The following is a 22,984-nucleotide window of genomic DNA, read 5'->3' as shown; positions in this document are numbered from 1 at the left end:
AACACAAACCATACAACTCCTCTGTATTAATCACAGTTTGAACTTCAGTGCCTCTTCTAGAAATGTAACTAGTCTTCACTTGTAAATTTAAAATACCAGCAACTCAGACTCTACCACAACTCTTGGTAATTTGTCCAGTTTAACTATTCTTACTACTAAAAAGGCTTGCCATATACCTAGCTAGCATTAAACCACCAGCTGTTCTTACACCTTTGTATGCTGGACTGAAAAGTCAATTATCTGAATCTTGTTCCATAAATCAGTTTCTGTAGGCACAAAAATTAGTAATGTCCAAGTAGTGCATTGGGTATTTTTTTTGTTTTGTGTTTTTTTATATATACACGTTGCATCTGAAAGGTAAATCACCATGCTGGTTTTGGCTGGAATAGAGTTGATTTTCTTCACAGTAGCTAGTATAAGGCTATGTTTTGGGTCTGTGCTGAAAACAGTGTTGATAACACAGCATGTTTTCATTATTGTTGAGCAGTGCTTACACAGAGTCAAGGCCTTTTCTGCTTCTCACCCCACCTCACCAGCACGTAGGCTGGGGGTGCTCAAGCTGGGAGGGGACACAGCTGGGACAGCTGACCCCAACTGACCAAAGGGATATTCCAGATCATATGACATCATGCTTAGCATATAAAGCTGGGGGAAGACAGAAGGGGGGGGACGTTCAGAGTTACAACATTTGTCTTCCCAAGTAACTGTTACATGTGATGGAGCCCTGTTTTCCTGGAGATGGCTGAACACCTGCCTGCCGATGGGACGTAGTGAATTCCTTATTTTGCTTTGCTTGCACATGCAGCTTTTGCTTTACCTATTAAACTGTCTTTATCTCGACCCATGAGTATTCTTTTACTCTTCTTATTCCCTCCCCCATCCCACTGGGGCGGAGTAAGCAAGCAGCTGTGTGGTGCTTAGTTGCCAGCTGGGTTTAAACCATAACAATCACTTTTCAAAATCTTTCCAGACATACTGTTTTACATCTGGCCAAGAGCAAGAAGAAATTAATCCCAAGCAGTTACCAGGAATTAGGAAAAAAATCATATAAAGATCACAGAACCATAGAATAGTTTGGATTGGAAGGGACCTTTAAGGGTCATCTAGTCCACCCCCCCCCCGCTCCCCCACAATGAGCAGGGACATCTTCAACTAGATCACATTGCTCAGAGCCCCATCCAACCTGACCTTGAACACTTCCAGGGATGCGGCATCTACCACCTCTCTGGGCAACCTGTTCCAGGCCACAGATGAAGGAATCCTTACTGGTAGTTTTGGAAGAGTCAACTTCAATACACCAGATCATTTTATTTCAAAACTTTCACCTTTTTTGCATGCACTTGTGACCTCTTTAAACATCAGAAATTAGAATTCTAAATTTAAATTCTCATTTGTAAGAAATTTTTCCAATAACAAACTTTAGGTGCTTCTTCATGTTTTGAACACCACATGTGTGACTAATTACTGACTAGGAAATACTGTCCTACATTTTACCTTCCCACATATGGAATTTGTGCATCCCAGTCAGACACCTACAGTTAAAATATCATGTCAGGAAAACCCCTATAAAGATTCTGTATTCTTTTAACTACTTGAAGAAAGAGATGCAGTAATAGTAAAATACCTGAACAAGATTTCTTGTTATTTGAAATGCGTGCTGGTCTTACTGAAACCAAATACCGTGGCTCTGCATCTGTAAATGAAGAAAGCAGCAATTAGTACAGATGTGCTATTTATCTGAGAAAGGGATTAGCCTAATAATTAATAAGAAAAGTCTGATATTCAGTGAATGCTTGACATGTTATCCAATCTTTGTGATCTTCAGGCATGTTTGCTTTAAGGTTTATTCACCAATCATTCAGAAATATTCTAGCCATTAGGAAAAATAATACACTCATGCACAAAAGATTTGGCAATTCTTTTTGACTGTGACACAACAAATAGGTGAACATGGCAGGACATTCAGGTAACATTTCAACGCAAACACTACTTGAAAAGTGAAGGGTAATGAAAACCCAGATGAAGAAGAAGAGGTGATGGCAAAACAGAAAAGTAAAACAGGTAAAGTAATAAGAGGGCAAAGCCTGCAGAGTACAACCAGAGATATCTACTCCTCACAGGAGCTGGTGGAACTTTTCCTACAATATTTTCTGTATTCTGTTTCAGGCTATACACCTTAGTTTTTCTGTTGTAAGCAGTTTCTCAGTAAAGAGCTGTCCTATTGTAAAAAGAATAAACAAAATGCCTTAATCAATCACTCAAGATTTGCATGATTGTCTGGTTGCAGGAAACAACACAATGTCAGACATGCTTAAGACAGTCTCCACATTGGTTACTGGCTTGTTTTATAGTCAGGTTTACATACTTTTTCCGGAGACTTATTATGAGATTTAACTATTACGTGCTTTGACAGTACTGAATACTCTTTATGAAAGTAAAGTTATTACTAACATTTAAGAGAAAGGGACTAATATTTGTGTAAAACCCACAAAGGGCTGTGACTTTTACTGGAATCTCTTGGTACTGTTACACTAGAAATAACATTGCATACAACAGGAAAGCAACAGTTTAAGTGATTTTCTTATTCAATAAATTCATCTCAGAGACAAATTGTATTTTCCAGACTTTCTGACATTTATATTTCTATTGATTTTAAACCCCTATGCATTTTCTCCCAGGAAAAATGAACCTTTGCAAAATATTTTTTAATTCTTTACAGGAAAGACTCTCTCTCCACCTTAAATCTACTTCAAACTTTTTTGCACCACTTCCCATAAAAGGTTCAACTGTTTCATTTCAAAAAGCTAACAGATCATATTACATAGCAAAAAACCCGAAAAGCCCATCCAAAGACAAGAATTTTTGCCTTTCAATTCAGTCTTATCTGAATGGCCTAAGTTTCTTTTAAAGTACACAAAACTGCAGCTATTCTAAAGGATGCAGAGTCATCGCTAGCTGGGTGTCAGTTGTGAACCAGCTTGGAAAACTACTGGAAATACTAGCCTTCATAGGACATAATGAAATTAAGCAAACCAAGTTTTACACAAACTCTAACACGTTTCAGAGACATCTGATGCAGTCTCAATGACACAAACACACATGGTAAGAGGCCAAAAGTTCAGATATATTCATGTTTCTGGCAGTGAAAGGCTGATAACTTCACCCTGCAGCTTAAAATAATAAATAGATTAAAACTATGTTGAAATGGTGATTTTAGTTTGGGGAATTCATCTTTGGAAAGAAGATCTTCCCTTATTTTTGACATGAGATGTCAGAGATTTCTGCCCTTCTTTATTTAAAACCACGCTCTAGTCTCACCGAACTGCAACACTAGAAAAGAAGTCATAGGAGCTTCTAAGGGGATATCCATGTGCAGAATTTGGCTCACCATATAGCGATCAAAACTATTTAGCTACATTTTTTTTTTTAAAAAAGGATCACTCTATGTAAAATTCCTATTCCAGTTTAGATACATTTATCTAAATCTGTATCTATGAGTGAGAGATTGAATTTCCTGCATATCTCAGTGTAACAGATACCTTGAAGACTACCAATTAAACAGAACCACTGAGAAATCATTCAATTTTCTCTTACATCCAGATTTCTGTAAGGAGAGAGGAAGGAAAACCAGTACTGAATAAATCAAAAGCTTGCTGCACTAAAAATGCTGTGCCAGTGTGAGGAAAACCACTCTAACTTAACTTCACTGATTCTATGCATCTAAGTCACTGGAAACCTATACTATGAATGCACTTCAGTTGTTTTGAAATGGGTTTCAACTGCACCCAATATAAACATAACTAAGACGAGCATTGAAAGTAGCTGCTCAAAGCAGTGTGGAAAAAGAATTAGTTAAAAAGAAAGAGCAACCCCAAAATGCAAATACCTCTTCATTTACAATAAATCTGTTTAATATTTAGGGAGGCACACAGTTCTTCTGGGATCTGTGATATCATCTGGACGTTTTTTGTATTGAGACCTAAAACCAGAAGTAAGTGACACATTAAAATAATTTGCTTTTCCCTGTAACTTAATCCCAGTTTTCTATTGTGCATTCATGCCCACTTGTGAGGCTATTGTAACTTTCAAAAAGTATTGAGCAACCTTAACCTCAACAAAATTAGTTTCAAGCATCACCTCAAAAGCTCATGAAGTACAGTCTTCAAAACTGCAAAAATTTATGTTTTCATCAACAAAATGTCCAAAGATTGTGAAAGAAAGTTACCAAAATGGTTTGAAACGGCTAGTTTTGCCCTGCTCCATCATTGGAAAAATTCATTCTGGCTGAAGTCTGAAATGACATGTGTACCAGTGTAGAAATAGATGATCTGTTAAACAAAATGTGGTAACAAACAAAGACTGTAAATGTCTCCCTGCACACCTCAAAGCTACAAAACCTGGTATCTATCAGGAATCATTAGTTCTAACAGGTATTTTTTTTCTGTAACAAAGGGCTCAGCAGGAATATTTTGTGTTGGGTGCTGTTCATTAAGCTTTTTTTGTGGATTTAGCAAATGTTGCCTTAATAAAGAATACAACACATCCCCATTTCCCAGAGAACTCAAGGCTCTTCTGATTTAATACAGTCTATAAAAGGAAGTATTTAGGAAAACAAGACTAGATGTTGGGAGAGCTTTGCTATAGAACAGACAGGTTTAAAAAGTACCACTTGTCTGGTTTAGAACCACTGAATTTAAGACAATATTATGAATATTATAACTAAAATCAGAATTTGAAATTATCAGGAGTCCACTCATTACCTGGGATATAACACTAAAATTCTGTTCTGAACTTAACTAAAAATATATCTTAATTTACAAACATAATTTGCCATTCCTGAGCAGAATCACCCATGCTACTATACAGGTGTTAAGAGTTCAGCAACTGTAGTTTAATTTAAATTCACCTGTTTGATGCACAGTATCAAAGCATTATGCATGGACTGAAGAACACAGGCCTTGAAATGCTTCTATTCTGGACAGACATACATTATATATCCAAGGAAACTGAAACCAAGAAAGGCAGACATAATGAGCCCCGATTCAGGTTTAGAAGTGAGAGTTCTTTCTTAGTCTTCCACTACCATTTAACACTTCTCTTATTAAGTTCAGAAGACCACTGAGTTTTCACACCGATTCAGTCCTCTTGCTGAGAAATATATGTCAGTCATCAACACAACACGAAAATCATCTGATGTTACTACAACTCAATTCATTTTCAGGGGCTTAAAACATTGCCTCACTGATTTATTAAACTCTTATCAAGTTGCAAGAACTATTTATGATTGTCTGTGTTCTTTTATGATGTCTGTATGTGCATAATCCACTCTACAGACCCATGTCTATAAGAAGCAGGAATCTTGGGGAAAGGTGAGTAACATAGGAGGAGAAAAAGAAAATGTTAAATACTGAAACCTAAATGAAACCATAATTTAGCTTGTGCTACTTCATCTTAATGCTTAAGGGATAAATTAAATTGACTGCTGAAATAAGAGGTAGGCACCAGAAAGGTGACCATCAGACCCATAAAAATATGGGGTTCTGACTGTGTGTCATTATGATTCACACAATATATCAACTATTTACATTGAAATATATTTAAAAAGAAAAGTGCATTTCTAAAATAAAATGACCTCAAGTAAAAGCAAATTAAATCACAGAGTATAGACAATCCTGTTTACAGCTGACTATTTTTTGGTTTGCATGAACTGTGTTTAGTAAGAAAATGATTGGTACACAATCAAAGTTAATGTTCAAATATCTGGACACAGATCCACAAATCCAGCATCTGCCCCCAGAAATCATTTCAACATACATCAGTATATAACAGAGATACATATGATAACAGATGCAAGATACAGATCTGTCTGTCTCTCATCTTGTAAGGATCCAGAACCTCATACATGAAGGATCCCTACAGAACAATGCAAACTTTAACAAGTTAAGTTTTAACTCATTTGCAAATTTCCTATGAAAATCTTAGCAGTTCCCTTGCTGCTTAACACATTCTTGAAGGGCTGCTGCTGTAAGACTAACATAATAAATCCACTTTTTTGATGGTGTTACTGCCTAGCCCCCTTTATTAAGCCTGGAATGACAAATGTCATGGCTAAGAGCTCCTTTCAGCTGGCACACAGCTATTTCTTTATAAACCTCTTGACGTTGCAGATCAGAAATAAAGTCCAACGTGATCACCTTCAATTCTTTAGCCAAAAAGTACAACAGGAAAATGCCCAGATGTACCACAAAAGTGCTAGTCAACAAATCCATGCCTAATTCTTAGTGTTACAATTCCCCAAACATGGGTTGTTTTGACAATTCAGTTGAGAGGCACCAATATGACACTGGAATTGCTCTTTCAAGTTTAAATATCCACAGCTGAATAAAGCAATGCCACTTTGGACCAAAACACAACACTCCTGCAGGCACGTACACCTAACCAAATGATTTTTGAAGCAGGAGGGAAGACTAGTCACACACCTGAGGCACTAGTATTTGTAAAGCAATAGTATTTGTATCTACAGCATTCAATACATACAGTAGACACATGCATATGCATTCAGTACATATTCTTATACCCTTTCCTCCCACTTCTCAAAAATATTAGACAGAAGCATTCAGTCATCTTGTTTTAGCTTTTAAACATCAAGTCTACTATAGCTCAATGAACTGTCACCAATTAGATGAAATAGTTTTCTGAACTCCTTCAATTACTCAGTACTTTTTCACCCAGACAGCCTAAAAGACACACATACTATATGTACACACAGGTATGTCTACAACTTACCACAGAAGAAACATTTCAAAGACTGCAAAGTTGCACAGAAATAAACCAGCACTTTGGTGTCATTATAAAAGAAAATAAACAACTGTTTTGGCTAAGATTCTGTAATATTAATGATATAAAATTATTGAAAAAAAACCCCTTCTATTATCCACCTTAACAGCTGCAGGAGACAACGAGAATATAACAAAAATACATGCCACTGACACATCAAATTAATATATGAGAACACTTACTTCCATAAGCCATGAGCTAGGCTACCAAATCAGTGGCAGCAGGCAACTAACATACACCACAAAAAGCTAGCAAATTCTGCTTGTGTTCAAGCATACTGTTTTAATTCAGTTCAGGGTTCAGCCAACACAGAAATGCAGTTGAAAGCAAAACAATGTAAGAATGAACTGATGAACTTAGAATAAATTTTAAAATAAAGTGTTACAATGCATCCTTAGAATTCACAGACCAGCAGATTCAGAAATCAAAGTGTTTTCTAGCTTCAGCCTGCAATTCCCTAATCTGAATTTAGAGATTGCTAAAGATGTACTACTGGACGCTGTTAAGGGCAAAGGCCAAAGGTGGAGAAAGGGAAGGATCAAAAGTATCGTGGTGTAACAAGAATGGGAAAAGATAAGAGAAGGGGGACAAAGAGGCTGGTGTGAATGAACCTGCTGCTGGTCAGTACACTTGTCTAAATGAAGGTGCAGCTGCTGACCTCCTCCAGGTCATCCAGTCCACTAGGCTCAGCTAACATTAGCAATGAAGAATCTGTTTTTTTGGAATTGATTACATATAAGAAACTGCACAGCAAGATCTTTTAGCTAAGGACTACTCTAGCACACATCCCTGAATTATAATTTTTAAAATGTGTTCAAGGTGATACTAGAATTCTTCCCTATGTGTATATGCAAAATTCACCCATCACTTATTAAGGTTGTTATAAAGCAGGACTGCCAATACATTCTCCTCTTACACTGTACAATCTGCCTCAGGTAAAGGAAAGGCCAAAGGATGGCCCAACTCTAAGCTGATTTCAGAAACTGAAAAGGAAATTAATTTTCCTCACTCTGTTAGCTAATTGCTGTTAATTCTTACAAACTTTTCCTGTCTCCACCCAATTTTTTGGGTTCCTCCAACAGTATCAACAAACTCAAGGAGGCTGACTTGCAATCTTCCTAACCAAACTGGAAAAAACTAGCACAAATTTCTCAAGGAAATACTCTTTCTTTACGAGTCATGCACACTGAACAGATTTAGATAAAAGTTTAAATCAAGCTCATAACTTTTGAATGGGTCTGTTCAACTTATTATTAGTCTAGCTGAATTTACATTTTGATATCTTTTGACACAGTCTGAAGAGGTTCCATAACCAATAGTAACGTTGCTGTCATGTAAGCTCATGAAGTACACTCCACACAAAACACGTCTTGTATCCTGATAAAGAGGCATACTTCTTTGAACCAAACTTTGATGCTGCCTCATCATTGTCACTTACCCGTCACTGTGATACAAATTCATCTATATAGCAATGCATGACGCTACCCAAGAGTTTGCTGCTGGCACAAGCTCACTACAAGTTAAGGAAATCCAACAGAACCCTCTTCTCTTTGTACATGCCCTCTGCAGGCAGTTCTCAATACATGGATAATGTTGCGCAATTGCTGGCTCGGTTATTATTTTAGTTCCAAAAGAAAGGAAAAATAAATATTTTAAGATAAGAATTACTGCAGTGAGGTGCTGAATATTTTAATGGATGTAATGTAGGGAATACATTTGTACATTTGTTGTACAAAGCCATATATCTCTCCTGGAAATCCTAGAAAAGATCACATCCTTATTAATTTCTTTTAAAATATATGCACATACACACATTTATTATTTTATGAAATTACATCTGCTGACTTCAAGTTTATTGTGAACAGGGTCATAAGACGTTTGTGACCCAGCAGAAAACCTGACAATAAATTTCATCTTAATCAACAGTGACAGGGTTGGAAATATGGAAGTCATTGGCCTTAGGTATTTTTTTAATAGATGACACAATATAGACAGCAATATATATAAGTTCTTGCTTCATTCCCTGTACTCCAGTTCCAATCAGGGACAACTATCCCAAACAGAATACAGATTATGCTGCTCCATTAACAAAACCAGGCATGCAGAGCTAAATCAAGGAAATGTCTGCAAGGCACTTCATTCTGCTGTGTAGCCCTATACTGTTTGTTAGAAAAGACAAAGGACATTTTAAAGGATTGATGCATTTTAGGGAAGGAATCATGACTGATTTATATGCAAAGTCCGTATGCTTTCTTACATTGGCCTAACTACTAAATTAATGAAATAGGTTTTTTTCTTTGAGTAGGATCTACAGTTGATTGCATATCTGTACCATTTTCACTTACAGATCTTCATGGAATAGACAATTTTAATACTACTAGGACAAGATCCACTTTTGTCTAGATACAGAGATTCCATTCTCCTGGATCTACTCACTCTCTCAAGAGATTATATTCTAAAACAATGTTCCTTAATCCATTGAGAAAACATACCTTTTAGTAACTAACATGTGCCTTTAAATCTCCATTTCTAATTGTTACAGTTCAGATACCAAAACAATTCAAGGTTGTGATCAAAGTATCCCTAAATTGATTGGGAAAGGTATTCTCTTTCCATGAACCACTAAAACTGACAGGAGAGGAGGAAGCATTAAATTGTATTAGTCTTGGTCTAAACAGGCCACAACGTCTTTTCACGATTGGGAATCACTCCTTCCACATCCTGTTCAGTAAAAGCCACAACCAACCACTGTTCAGGACAGCCTGAAAGTTCATCTGCTTTCTGTAAAAGTCAGATAAGCCAAAGCATGAGAGGACTAAGAAGGAGTTTTCAGGGTGAATGTGAGTGTTTCTATATAACACTAGTTGTTCTGATTGTGGAAAAACATGTGGAACACACTGAAGACCTTTTGCAAAGTGTACAGTGGCACCTGAATCACTAGAATATCTAGAATACAAAATTGACAAATTTTAGTGTGAAATTTTAATATTTTTTTTTTAATACGAAGATAGCATACTAGGCCAACTTCCTTACATAGGAGGTGTACTAGGAGTACAAAGATAATGTAGGATTTTTCAGCAATAGGGTCTAGGGGCTTTGTATCTTTGGAAAGCATCTTGAGAGTATTTTTACTGTCCCTCTAAAATACCTTATTTTTTCTAACATCCACGTAAAGTGTGTGCTGAGCTGAGTTTTCTGGCTGCCAGAATAAAACCTACCCATTGCTCCTAAAACTAAGAACCATCCTGCAATTCCTCCAGTTCGTGCCAGCAGCCGGTCTGGGGGGGGTGCTAGCAATCACCACCGTCTTCTCTTCACCTCTGCCACACAAGTCACTCTAAAATAGAGCCAGAAGCACAACTGATGTTTCTTCCTTTAGCCGTGTTCTGCACGCGCTTGGAAAGCACAGTCAAAGCTGCAGTTTGATGTGATGTTTAATACTAATGAAATGGGCAAGATGATGTACTCTCTGCTTCCAAACTCCAATAAACAAGTCCACAAAGTATATAATCTAACCCTAAATATCTTAACTAAAAGCAATAGCTCCAATAAATGTACTGTTAATTGCCTTAAATAAATGCTTGCAACTTGAAGTACATATTACTGTTAGCTTTTATTCCTGTCCTTTCAAAGATGACATTTTCTTAAAGTTGGAAATTCTAGCCTTTATATTATGTTGCACATTGCATTTTTAGTTAACTGGACACTCAGAAATCACATTCATAGATTCATTGTCACTAGGAAATTGATTGACAACTTTTATTGGCATGAGTGAGTTAAGATTTTGAAGTTTTTCTCCTTTAAAATAATTATAAAGGAAAAGGAGAGTATTCACCAACACTTGTGCTTAATGGTAAGCTTTAATGAATATGCATGTGGCTAGCACTCTGATGCACTGCAGAACTAAAGGCAGGCGTCCACAGTTTCCAGCCATTAGCTACATTAAAGTTACAAAATACCCAAATCCCATATATTCCAAATGATGTTCAGCTTTCTGTTTCATACAGTTTCACAAAGCATTAGGTATTAAAGCTGCTCTTAAAAAGGAAGGATGATCTACACATAACATCACATTCAGTGCTTTTTCCTCTTTCCAAGGATCTCAGAGTACCTGAAAAATATTAATCCTCACTACTCCTGCAATACAGCTACACAGGTATTACTTATGCCCAATTCACAGTGTTCTACAGAAAATCCTGTACACCATTCTTACTGAGTTGATTCAAAAGTTACACATGGGATAAATCACATAAATCAGACACAGCTTAAGCGATGGTTATGAACTCAAACACTGGACTGGTGATAGAATTACTGAGAGATCCCAGGCATACCAACTCACGAAAAGGAAGAAGTCAACCTTTGCCACAGCAATCTAATGAAAGTCTCTAATATCTTAATTATTCTGTATCTATCATCTTATTTTTTCTCTTTTATTCTGCAGTTTTCAGCCTGGAGCAGACCCCCAGAATTGCCTTAACTGATCACATCAAAAAGATGGCAATTGTTACTTCTATGCTTATGCCGCCTTTCTTTCCCCTTGTTTTACACCAAGATCACTGGCATTACAATGATGAGGGTAACCCCAATTCATTTCAGGCTAGAAAAGATTAAAGAAAGCAACAGGAAGATGCTCAGAGATTGAACAGATTTCTTAAAAGGTCAAATCCTGATAAGTCAATGTTTTAATCATTTATCAGACAATTCTAACTAATCCAGTTCTACTATTTTGCTATCCTGCCCATACTGACAAAACCCTAAGTGAAAGGAAAAACCAAATTCCCTTCTTCCTCCCTATCCTAGGCAACAGATTCTAACATTCTCGATGTGGTTTAATCGTTTCCATGAAACAGCTCACAGAATTCCATCTGTAACTTCTGACATAGAAGTTATAGGTTATTCTATAACATGTAGAACTGGAACAGGCCCCTGCCAGAAAAGGCATCATTTTGATATGAATGTTTCTACCAAATGGAATCAACCACCCAGTTCTCAAAACTGTTTCACTGCTTCTTGTACTATTTGTTAAAAACATGCCCATCTCCCTTGTGTTCTACTTTATAACTGCAACTTCAGGCAAATCATCCCATTTGATCTCTGATGTACTAAGATTGTACTATTTGACCACAATGAAAATCCTCAAAACAAATACCAGTAGCAAACTCTTCCAAACAACAAGAACTATTTGTTCTCCTTGGAGGATCTCCTAATTCCACTTTCATCTGAAATTCTTCAAAGGCAACCTTAAATAAACACAAAGAAACCCTGAGCAACAACCTAATAAAAATAAAACATAAGAAACCCAGAGGTTCATATACTCCTCGTTCTCTTGCCACAATTCATGACAACAGTAGCATGCAAAGCAAATATGCCTTACCCAGTTCTGTTATGTAGGTTTTTCCTTCCGAAGGTAAAGGAATGTACTGATTAGAAAAGAAGTTGCTTCCATAACCCAGGACAAAACCTTCTAGTTTGGTGTTTTGACTTGGTCGAAGATACCTCATGCAAACGGTGTCATCTGTTGCATTGATCTGAACTTTCAGGCTCTGCCTTTTCACTGGGAAAGAGTAAAAAAAGAGAAGACCAGAATGTATTATCTTGTAATAATATATTCGGTAATGGAATAAGACAATATAACAATACAGAGCTGTTTAATTTGCTAGCTGCAAGCAACTGAACAATTGCTTAAATGTGGAGTCTCTGGGATACTAAGTGTATTTAAAAAAGTAAACGAACAGTGACATAAAATTGTGGTTTCCAACACGTCTGTTCTTCCATTAGTTTAGTATTATCATTAGCTGTAACATCTTCTACAACTGCAGCAACTTCAGTGCATGAAGTAACTGGAAAAAATGCAAGTATTTTTTCCTTTAAATGCAAGAGTTATAGTAGTATTAGCCATCTATAGGACCCATAGGTGAAAAACTTGCAAGTTTGACTTTTTTTTTTTTTTTGCTTGTGAGTAAAAAATACGAAGTTTTAACATTAAGTTAATCACACTGCAAAATAAGGGTAAAGGATAAATAGTAACTAGATCCAAATAAAAATGCTACAACTACTTTTTTTTTTTTTTTTTTTAATGTTGGGCTGGGAATGTAATTTTCCAGTTGGAATTACACCAGAACACCTAACTAACATATATACTCTACTCAAAATTACCAAGAAACTTTTTTTAAACATTCATTTTTATGCTTTCCAGGGGAGCAGCACATAAAGTAAGACACATCTTGTATATCCATCTACAAAAATTTAACTTATAACAACACAGAATGAGTTCATAACAGAATAATCAGTTTTTTAGGCTAAAAGAAGGTGTTCCATCTTCTCTTGGTGAGGTGAGGGAGGATTGGCTTTTCCTTCCTTGGTACTTAAAATTTTAATATTCCCTTGTCACTGTTAGGCTTGTCATATTTTCAGAACTGTTGAATGCCAATGCTTAAAAAAAAGTAGTGACTTTTCCCCAAACTTACAACACTAGCACTAGAATAGTACATTTCAGGTTATTATTTTTTTCTCATTCTTGAAATATAAATTTTTATTCCCAATAGATTTTCAGGCATCTCTCCAATCATGAGGGCTGAAATTAATTTTTCAGGAAAACCCAGAAATTTGCACAAAATAATTTTACTTCAGGGGCTAAATCCTGAAGAAAACCAAATGAGAGATATATGGCCTGTCATTAAATAACAGGGTAGAGCGATAGTGAACTTCCTTTTCTTTCTTTCTCTCCCTCACTCTAACTCCCTTCCTTTCTACCTTTCTCTCTCTCTCTCTCTCAGTAATTGCAGACTGATATTCAAAGTTTCTTTAAACAAGTACATATTGATTCTCTGGTATCACCCCAGCCTACCCTTCTTTTTTTTTTTTTTTTTTTTTTTTAAATTAGAAATTCTAATGACTAGAATTGCTGAGAGGCCACAATCCCCAATTTGGGAAGATGATTTAGTGGTACTGTTGATCACCTGCAGTTGTCTGCACACTGAATGTAAAGACCGAAGCCAAACACACTTTATGCCTCTTCCCTTTATAGAGAGAAGCTGACGAGTAAAACTGATGGAAAACATGCGCCTCCGATGAGACCCTTCCTTTATCTGAAGACTGATGAAGTAAAAGCACTCAGCCAGGACGGTCACAATTTTCCAAAGGGAACTCTGCCAGGTTCCAGAAGGCTGCAAGGCTTCTAGACATTTTCAGCAGTACAATACCATCACAGGGGAAGGGGTGGTAGTTTCTTCCTTATTTGGGAGACATCCTAACTTCTTTTATTTTCAGTATATGAAACTGCTGTGGGTGTGCAACTTTGAATATTGACAAGGCTCCAAATAGCAGAAACCAGAAAGAAAACCCAATAGACTTCAAAGCCCTCTAATATGCTTCATAAAGATGCTTAGTAAAAAGTGTTCCATGCCAACAACACTTAGGATTATTACCTCTGATTGACAGTGAACTAGATTTGTTAAAATTATGTAGTCTGCAAAATTCTAAACTAACTTTAGAGACCTGAGCATAAATGAAAGTATGGTCTCCTGGTGTCCACTGAAGATTCATGTCTAAGAAGAAAGCAAGACTTACAGTACTTGATTCAAATATAATAATTTGATTTCTGTATTAAAATTCTTAATCAGACTCAAAACTGGATTTTAAAAAATTTTAGTGAAGGTCTATTGTAATTTAAAATCTACAATAATTTCACGTTGGGTTTTTTGGGGGTTTTTGGTTGGTTTTTTTTTTTGTACACACACTTGTTTTTCTATATCTTTCAGTTATACTTCAAATTAATTTGAAGACCTAATTCTAATTCAAGACTGAATTCAACTGGGTGTGATTCCATCTAGATAGATAGATACTGTGTTTTACTCATAAGTGTCAATTATAGTGACAAGGGGTCTTCATTTTATTTAAGCCTAAAAACTCTTAGTAAGGTTTCTAAAACCAGAAAGTCTAAATGGGATCCCAAGACAGCAACAGCTTTGAGGTAGGACCCTTCAGATCTTTTCTTTATAGCTAGCATATCAAAACCACCAAGAGAGCTTTTAAACTCAAAGCCAGTTCTAGCAGAACATAAACAGGAATAAAGTATTTTTAAAAATAGAGAATGAGGCAGAACAGAAGAAAAGAAAAGGAGATTATCTTAAAATGTAAAAAAATAAATCCTTGTCCTCCCTACCCTGTCTTGACAGGGCAGGTCCTTTTTCTCTAGTTCACTTTTAAGTACAGGACCCTTTCAGTGATGGCCTGGATGGCAACAAATACTGCAAGGTCCCCACAGTGTTTAGGAAAAACTCATATAATCATAGAACCATTTAGGTTGTAAAAGACCTTTAAGATCATTGAGTCCAACCATAAACCTAACACTGCCAAGTCCACCACTAAACCATGTCCCTAAGCACCACGTCTACAAGTCTTTTAAATACCTCCAGGGATGGTGACTCAACCACTTCCCTGGGCAGCCTGTTCCAGTGCTTGATAACCCTTTCGGTGAATAAATTTTTCCTAGTATCCAGTTTAAACCTCCCTTGGCACAACCTGAGGCTGTTTCCTCTCATCCTATCACCTCTTACTTGGGAAAAGAGACTGACACCCACCTCTCTACAACCTCCTTTTAGGTAGTTGTAGAGAGCGATAAGGTCTCCCCTGAGTCTCCTCTTCTCCAGACTGAACAACACCCGTTCCCTCAGCCACTCCTCATAAGACTTGTGCTCTAGACCCTTCACCAGTTTCGTTGCTCTTCTTTGCACACACTCCAGCACCTCTATGTCTTTCTTGTAGTGAGGGGCCCAAAACTGAACAGTATTTGAAGTGCGGCCTCACCAGTGTCGAGTACAAAGGGATGATCACTTCCCTAGTCCTGCTGGCCACACTATTTCTGATACAAGCCAGGACGCTGTTGGCCTTCTTGGCCACCTGGGCACTCTGCTGGCTCATATTCAGCTGGCTGTCAATCAACACGTCCAGGGCCTTTTCCACCAGGCCACTTTGGGTTGTTGAGACACAAGTGCAGGACCCAGCACTTAGCCTTGTTGAACCTCATACAGTTGGCCTTGACCCATTGATCCAGCCTATCTGGACCCCTCTGTAGAGCCTTCCTACCCTCAAGCAGATCAACACTCCCACCCAAATTGGTATCATCTGCAAACTTACTGAGGGTGCACTCGATCCCCTCATCCAGATCATTAACAAAGATATTAAACAGAACGGTGCCCAATACTAAGCCCTGGGGAAGACCACTTGTGACCAGCCACCAAGTGGATTTAACTCCATTCACCACCACTCTTTGGGTTTGGCCATCCAGCCAGTTTTTCACCCAGCAAAGAGTACACCCATCCAAGCCATGAGCAGCCAGTTTCTCCAGGAGAATCTGTGGGAAATGGTGTCAAAAGCTTTACTGAAGTCCAGGTAAACAAAATCCACAGCCTTTCCCTCGTCTAGTAAGCGGGTCATCTCATCACAGAAGGAGATCAGATTAGTCAAGCAGGACCTGCCTTTCATAAACCTATGCTGACTGGGCTGGATCACCTGGTTGTCCTGTATGTGCCGTTTGATGGCACTCAAGATGAGCTGCACCGTAACATTCCCTAGCGCTGATGTCAGACTGACAGGCCTGTAGTTCCCTGGATTGTACTTTCAACCCTTCTGGTAGATGGTCATCACATTTGCTAATTTCCAATCAACTGGGACCTCCAGTTAGCCAGGACTGCCGACAAATGATTGAAAGTGGCTTGGTGAGCACTTCCGCCAGCTTTCTCAGTACCCTTGTGTGGATCCCATCTGTCCCCATAGACCTGTGTATGTCTCAGTGGAGTAGCAGGTCGCTAACCATTTCCCCTTGGATTATGAGGGCTTCATTCTGCTCCCCATCCCCATCTCCCAGCTCAGGGGGCTGGGTACCCTGAGAACAATTGGTCTTACTGTTAAAGACTGAGGCAAAGAAGGCATTAAGTACCTCAGCCTTTCCCTCAGCCTGTTACCATGTTTCCCCCCGCATCCAATAAAGGATGGAGATAATCTTTCTTTCTTTTCCTCTCCTTGGAAATCTAGCCACAGGGTCTGCTTCATACTCTTCTTAACATAACCATCTTCTACCCCTTCCGTAAGCTCCTTGCTTACTATTTCTTTCTCTCCAGACAGAAGTTCCCCTAGCTGAGACGGCCCAGTCAATCTCAGCAAGAGTGCTCTTCTCCCCTTCCTCTTGAAGGTGCAGCCTGACCCAAAAAGCAGCACAGGGCAAGGCAAACAAACAGCGTCCTTCATTATTATTTAGCTGCATGTTTTTAAAGGAAAATAACTGTGCTAAAGCAACAACACAGATGCCACACTTCATATGACTAAACCACATTCCCTTCCATGGGCTGTGTGCATTCCAGAATCACTGAAATTGAGGGATCAATTTTAACTGGTAAAACAATAACTATCAGAGGCTGACCAGTTTCTGGAAGTGTATGGACAGAAGTGGAGCAACCAAGGCCAACACTAACAAGTTTTTCTATCAGATGTCAAAACCTGAATGACAAATTGAAAATTTCACATGAAATCTGTGGAAGTTGGTATGCTACAGAAAAATCAGTTTACACATGAGGTTTTTCTCCCTTCTTCCTCTTTCTCACTACTGATGCATTTCAGTGTACAGTTACTTTACAGACCCCCCCAAAATTAGAAGAAAAAGCAATGTATCCCTTCATTAGTTTGTTATTATTTCTCTTATTATTACATCTTATTGATCTTGATTCTTATTTCAACATCTCCTAATTACTTTCTACCTGAAGATCACTCACCTCATGTTGAATGAGTTGAGTGGCAGTAGTCATGCTCTCTCAAGTGAGGTGTGCTCAACAGAATCATTATCTGCTCTCATGTTGCCCAAGGTAGGAAAGACCACTATACTGAATCACATACTTTCTTCTACCACTACTGCTACCTTAGCAGCAAAGGTTCCCAGCTGAAGTTAGAACCTGAATTTGCTGGGAACCGTAGCTGTTGAGTGAGAGCACTTAGGTTCCAGAGATTGAAAGGCTACACAAGAGACAAAACCAAAGAACAACGAGGACAGAAGGAAGCCAACAAGCCCAGAAAGTGCTCTCTGTCATGGCACACCTATCAATGCATGGTAGATCACTCTTTGTATGGACTCTTTCTTTGTAGGGAATGACATCTCTCCCCAAACTGGGTCAGTGTGCTACTTAGTCATCAATCCAGCTCTTCTGCCTGCCAACAGATCAGCACTCCAACATCTTTCCAGAAGCCCTAGCACTCTTCCAACATCACACTTTTGTGCCACCCTACACACAGTATACTTCTTAGCATCACGTTATAAAAATACAAACACGAAAGGCTGTGAAGCAACCCTCTCTTTTTATAGCTGAGTACATTATAAAGAAATAGTTCTTAACGAATTAAAAAAAAAAAGCTAAAATGTTCCAGACTCAAGGAGGTCACATGAGTTCAAAGGAGACCTTGACCCTTAAGAACAAATTCAAGCATTTCGAATCTAAAAGGAAAAGGCAGCTTTGTGCAGGAGACTGTAAGCCAGACTCTGCTACACTGGTCAGAATTAAAAACATACAAAAAAGCCTCCTATGAAAACGTCACAAAATGCAACTCACGTTAGGGCCTATGAGGAAAGCCCATATAGTCACTTGGAATCCTTGGAGCAGACAAGAGGTATACAGGGAGGGCACAGCAGCGCAGGGGGGTCTCTGCAGCCAGCTGGGGAGAGCTCAACACTACATGCTGCACAGTCACTGCCAGTCAAGTTGAGAGAGGGCCAGCCTGGAGCAGTACAGACTTCATATCAATTAGCTTGGTAGATGGGGACTGCTCTCAGGAACACATTAGCAAAATAGGTTTCACTTGTGTTGATCTCACAGTATTTTAAACAACTAACAGGGTAAGCAGGCATTCCCATTCTGAGTAACAGCTCTATCCTGGCCAACACTCAGATAAATATGTATTAAACATGATCAAACTTAACTGCTATGATATTGTGATAAGAATGCATTTGATTTTGAGAAAATAACTTTGTCATTTTATGATTTTGGAATACCTTTTTTCCCCCCTGTCTCCTTGATGAAAGAGTCAAATGGTAAACTAGGCACCCTCTAATTCCAGTGTAAAGAGATTCTGAAAACACCTTACAAACAGGAAAGAAAACTTGCAGGCACAGAGCAAGGCAAGATTGATTTTTCCTAACTCACATTCACTTGTATCAGCTTTTGGCATGTGTTATTGAAACTCTGGTCTTAAGTATTTGCATTTGTAGAGTAATTCTTTTACATTGAGGCCATCTCCAAATGGAAGATTCTGGGACCCATAGCCACCTCTGAAAAACAATCTTTCCCTCCATGCCTGCCAACAGAAATTCCACACTGATCTGCAAGTATTCTCTTCAACAAAAGCCAACTGATGGCCAATACCAGCAGGACAAACTGCGCACAGTATATCTGAACTAAAAGCACTACGTTAAGTGCATCAGATCACTTGCAGTATTGGAATCACTCTAGGGAAAGGACTCTTTGCCTACAAGGGGAAAAACTTTTAAAGACAGTTTAATGAATCAGCTGCATCATAAGGGAACCAGCCACCGATAACTCTTCAGAAAGAAGAAAATAGCTGCAAATGGTCTGAAGAATCCAGCTGGGAGCACCATAGTTTGGCTAGTTGGAAAAAATAAGTGGTCACGTATAGGCAACAGGAGCCAAGAGCAAATAAACATTGAAACTTTAGAAAAATTTAACTCTAAATTACCTAACTGAAATTCATATCTTTAAAATGTGAAAGCAGTTACAGAAAATAATACATAAAATATTCAGCTGGACACTTGTTATTCAAGCTTTGGACCCACCAGGGATTATGTGAAGTATCTTCTTTTTCTTATCACTTTAATTAATCATGGAGTAACAGAAGAAGAAAGAGGAGAATTCATAAGCACTGCTACCATCTCTTATTCATACCAGCTAGTTCTAACTAATGGTTCATATTTAGCTGCAAGACAGAGAGGTTCAATTTTCAATTTCTACTTTCACAGCAGAAGTTCAGTGAAAGCCCTTTGGTTTAGGTTTAACATCCCCCTAAGAAATCAACATTGCAAAGCAGTCTGAAAAGGCCAAACAGTAACTACTAAAAATAGATTTATACAATTCCTTTGCTATTTAGTAACTGGAGAGAAGGAGATAAAAAGAAATGGTTCACTGGGCTAGTTGCATTAAACCAGTATTTGCCCCCAGTGTTGGGGACAGTAGTATTTCCAACGCATAAAAGCAAATAAAACCACCTGAGAGTTTACTTCCCAAATGAACAAGCAAAAAAATTTTGTTTCAGTAAGACAGAATTAAAGTCTTTGAAATTCTGTGTCCTATGCCCATTATATTGTTACCACATTGTTGGTAACAATAGATGTGGAGTTAGTTAAAATTGCCAGCTGTTTTGATTTTCCTCTGTTTTGAGGAACAGGAGAGAACTTGGGTGATGAGGTGACTGGAATGTGAATTAACTGGCTCTTTTCTGTTTCTACCCAAACCCCAAAATATATCTTGGCCCTGTCAAATAAAGTATCTTCAGCCGAAGAGCACTCTCTCTCTCTCTCTCCAATTTAAGAAGATATGTCAGCAGCTGGCTGATAATTTACTAACTAGTAATTAACACATTCAGAAGTAACCCCGAGGTGCTGATTTAGCAACAAACTTCAAGAAGGAAGCACAAATGAAATAAAGTAACCATTTTTTGTTTTGAAAGAAATTCATCTTGGCAACTTACATTTTGAGCTGTTTCCCTGCTTCACTAAAGGCTCAGCAAAAGCAATACTGACACAAAATGTTACTTTCACTTATTCTATGATCCTACTGCTAGGCTTTAAGTGTGATCAAATACAGTCTATTTTTTGTTTTTATCCATAGAGTGAAAAGCCTTGAACTCTGCCCTACAAAACTAGAGGGTGAATACAGCTGTACAGTATTACAGCAAATTTGGCTTCATCATGAGAATTCCTTTTGCCTTACATTGAGACTGTTTGTTTTTCACCATTTCAAAGATTTTAGAGGGCATGAAGGCAAGACCTAGCACTGCCTCCCAGAGCGCTAGACAAATGAAGCATGCCTTAAGAAAATATATTAGCACCATCTATTCGTGAGCACCACCTCACCTATAACGTTTAAATTGTTCACAGCAGTGCTCTCATTTTCCAAATCTGGTGCCATAGTACCACCAGCCAAGATTTCAATGATAATCTAACACTGTGCAACTTTTATTTTTGCTATTTTATATTTTTATATTTGCTTTGGCTCCCAAACATGGAGAAAAATTGATTGTTTGGCCGAAAACCAAATATAGCTTAAAATGGCAAACATTTAAAAATAGTTCTGTTTCTATGCAGTAGAATAAACAAGACACACTTCTAAGACAGCCACAACCATAGAATCATGGAATAATTTAGGGTGGAAGGGACTTCTGTAAGTCATCTAATCCAAACCCCTGCTCAAAGCAGACCTAATCAGATCAGGTTGCTCAGGGCCACATCCAGCTGAGTCTGAACACCTCTAAGGACACAGATTCCATAACATCCCTGGGTAACCTGTTCCAGTATTTATCATCGTTGTTGTTTTAAAAAAAAAAAAAAAAAAAAAAAAACAACACTCCTAATATCTAACTGGAATTTCCCATGTTACAACTTGTGCCCAGTGCCTCTTGCCACACTGCCGTGCACTTCTGCAGAAAATCTGTCGTCTTTGTATCTTTGTATCCTCTGGTCAGGTAGCTGTGGACAATGTTAGATCATCTTTCTCATCACAGATTACATAAAACACCAATGCTCCTAGCTATAAAATCCACATTAATAAATACTCTAAATGATGAAAATAGGTGCCATAGAGACCATACCCTTAAAGGCCAACAAAGAATACCTTATTGAAAGAGGGTAAGCTAAAAGCATTGCACATAATTTTGTCATTTGCAATGGAAGTTCCCCAATTAAATATTTTTTTCAAAATATTAGTATGTCCACAGTCTGTACACAAGTCTAATGTGACTTCAGAAAAATAGGCTGTCAACATGCAGCAGTTAACTTTGCAAAACACATACATGCACATCTATCTACAGAAGTAACCTAACTGATAAGCTTGCAACTTACGCTCACAGGATCTCTTTGCTCAGGCAGCTTCCAAAAAAGATGAACAAAAGCCATGTTATTCTTACCTACAGACCAACATTTATTACACTGAGATCCACTGGCACATTTTTAGGGATGAGCAATCAGAAAAGTTTCAGCAGTACAATTCCTGTTCCAGTCCTAACACTCTCCTTAACCTGAGTTTCTCTGCCCCCAGGCTATCAATTCTGTTCATTTCAAAGCCATTCTCTTGGTTTGAGGAAGGAACAGAGGAGCAGAAGCAATCATTTCATTTTGAAATGCTACTTTTTTCGCTTACAATGACATTGTTTAATACAGAAACGGTAGATCTTTCTTATTTTGACTATGGTGCTTGATAGATAGGATGAATAAAGCTTGTTATTTTAAGCCTTATTGTTAAGGCTTACTACTTTATTGATAACCAGGAACTAGTAACTGATTCCACCTTACTAAGTTTTGAAATTAGCACCTCTTTTTGACTCCCACTGTAACTAAGAAAGTAGATGTGATAGTATGGTAAGCACAACCTGTCCGATGACTTGCAGTAATTTAAAAGGAAAGAAAAGACATCACCAAAGAAAGATCCAGACAACCTAAATTTCATCTAACTTCTGATGTCTAGTAAGAAAGCTGGATGCCTCTGAGGAGGATCTATGTGTTAAAGAGGAAGCCACTTTATGTCAGCCAATAGGAAATACAGAATTTCAATTAAGTCTCTCAGGGAAATAAACTAGAACAAGCTGTAGCAAGCTAACTTCAAGGCCAAAAAAAAAAAAAAAAATCTTATTTTCATGTAACCCTCTATACTGTATTTTCTAGCTTCTCTTGATGCTGAAAGAAATCTTTTCAGCCAGTACAATCACAACACAAACACTTGGTCCATTTACTTGTTTTCAGAAATTGCATCTAACGACCTGGAGTTGTCAGGTGGACATCCTGCCATCAGTTGTCTTGTGCTACAAGAATAATCTGTTGGAATTCCAAGCTCACTAGTTGCCCAACTCAGAATAAAGACGCTTTCAAGAGATTTTT

General features: G+C 37.9%; 1 protein-coding gene across 32 annotated transcripts in view; it reads right to left on the bottom strand.

Annotated features, from left to right (window-relative positions):
* Positions 1 to 22,984, bottom strand: part of ABI3BP (ABI family member 3 binding protein) — a 169,335-nt gene that overhangs the window by 130,754 nt on the left and 15,597 nt on the right. For all 32 annotated transcript variants that reach the window (XM_075034192.1, XM_075034201.1, XM_075034204.1 and 29 more), the window contains exons 2-3: positions 12,212 to 12,391; positions 1,625 to 1,693 (exon numbers count right to left, since the gene is read on the bottom strand). In XM_075034192.1, coding sequence (XP_074890293.1) covers positions 1,625 to 1,693; positions 12,212 to 12,391 — 249 coding nt within the window. The remainder of the gene's footprint in view (positions 1 to 1,624; positions 1,694 to 12,211; positions 12,392 to 22,984) is intronic.

The sequence above is a fragment of the Buteo buteo genome, chromosome 8, assembly GCF_964188355.1.
Source record: "Buteo buteo chromosome 8, bButBut1.hap1.1, whole genome shotgun sequence".
NCBI classification, from domain to species: domain Eukaryota; kingdom Metazoa; phylum Chordata; class Aves; order Accipitriformes; family Accipitridae; genus Buteo; species Buteo buteo.
Note: the sequence above shows the minus strand (reverse complement) of the source record. Positions and strands in the feature narration are given on the sequence as shown.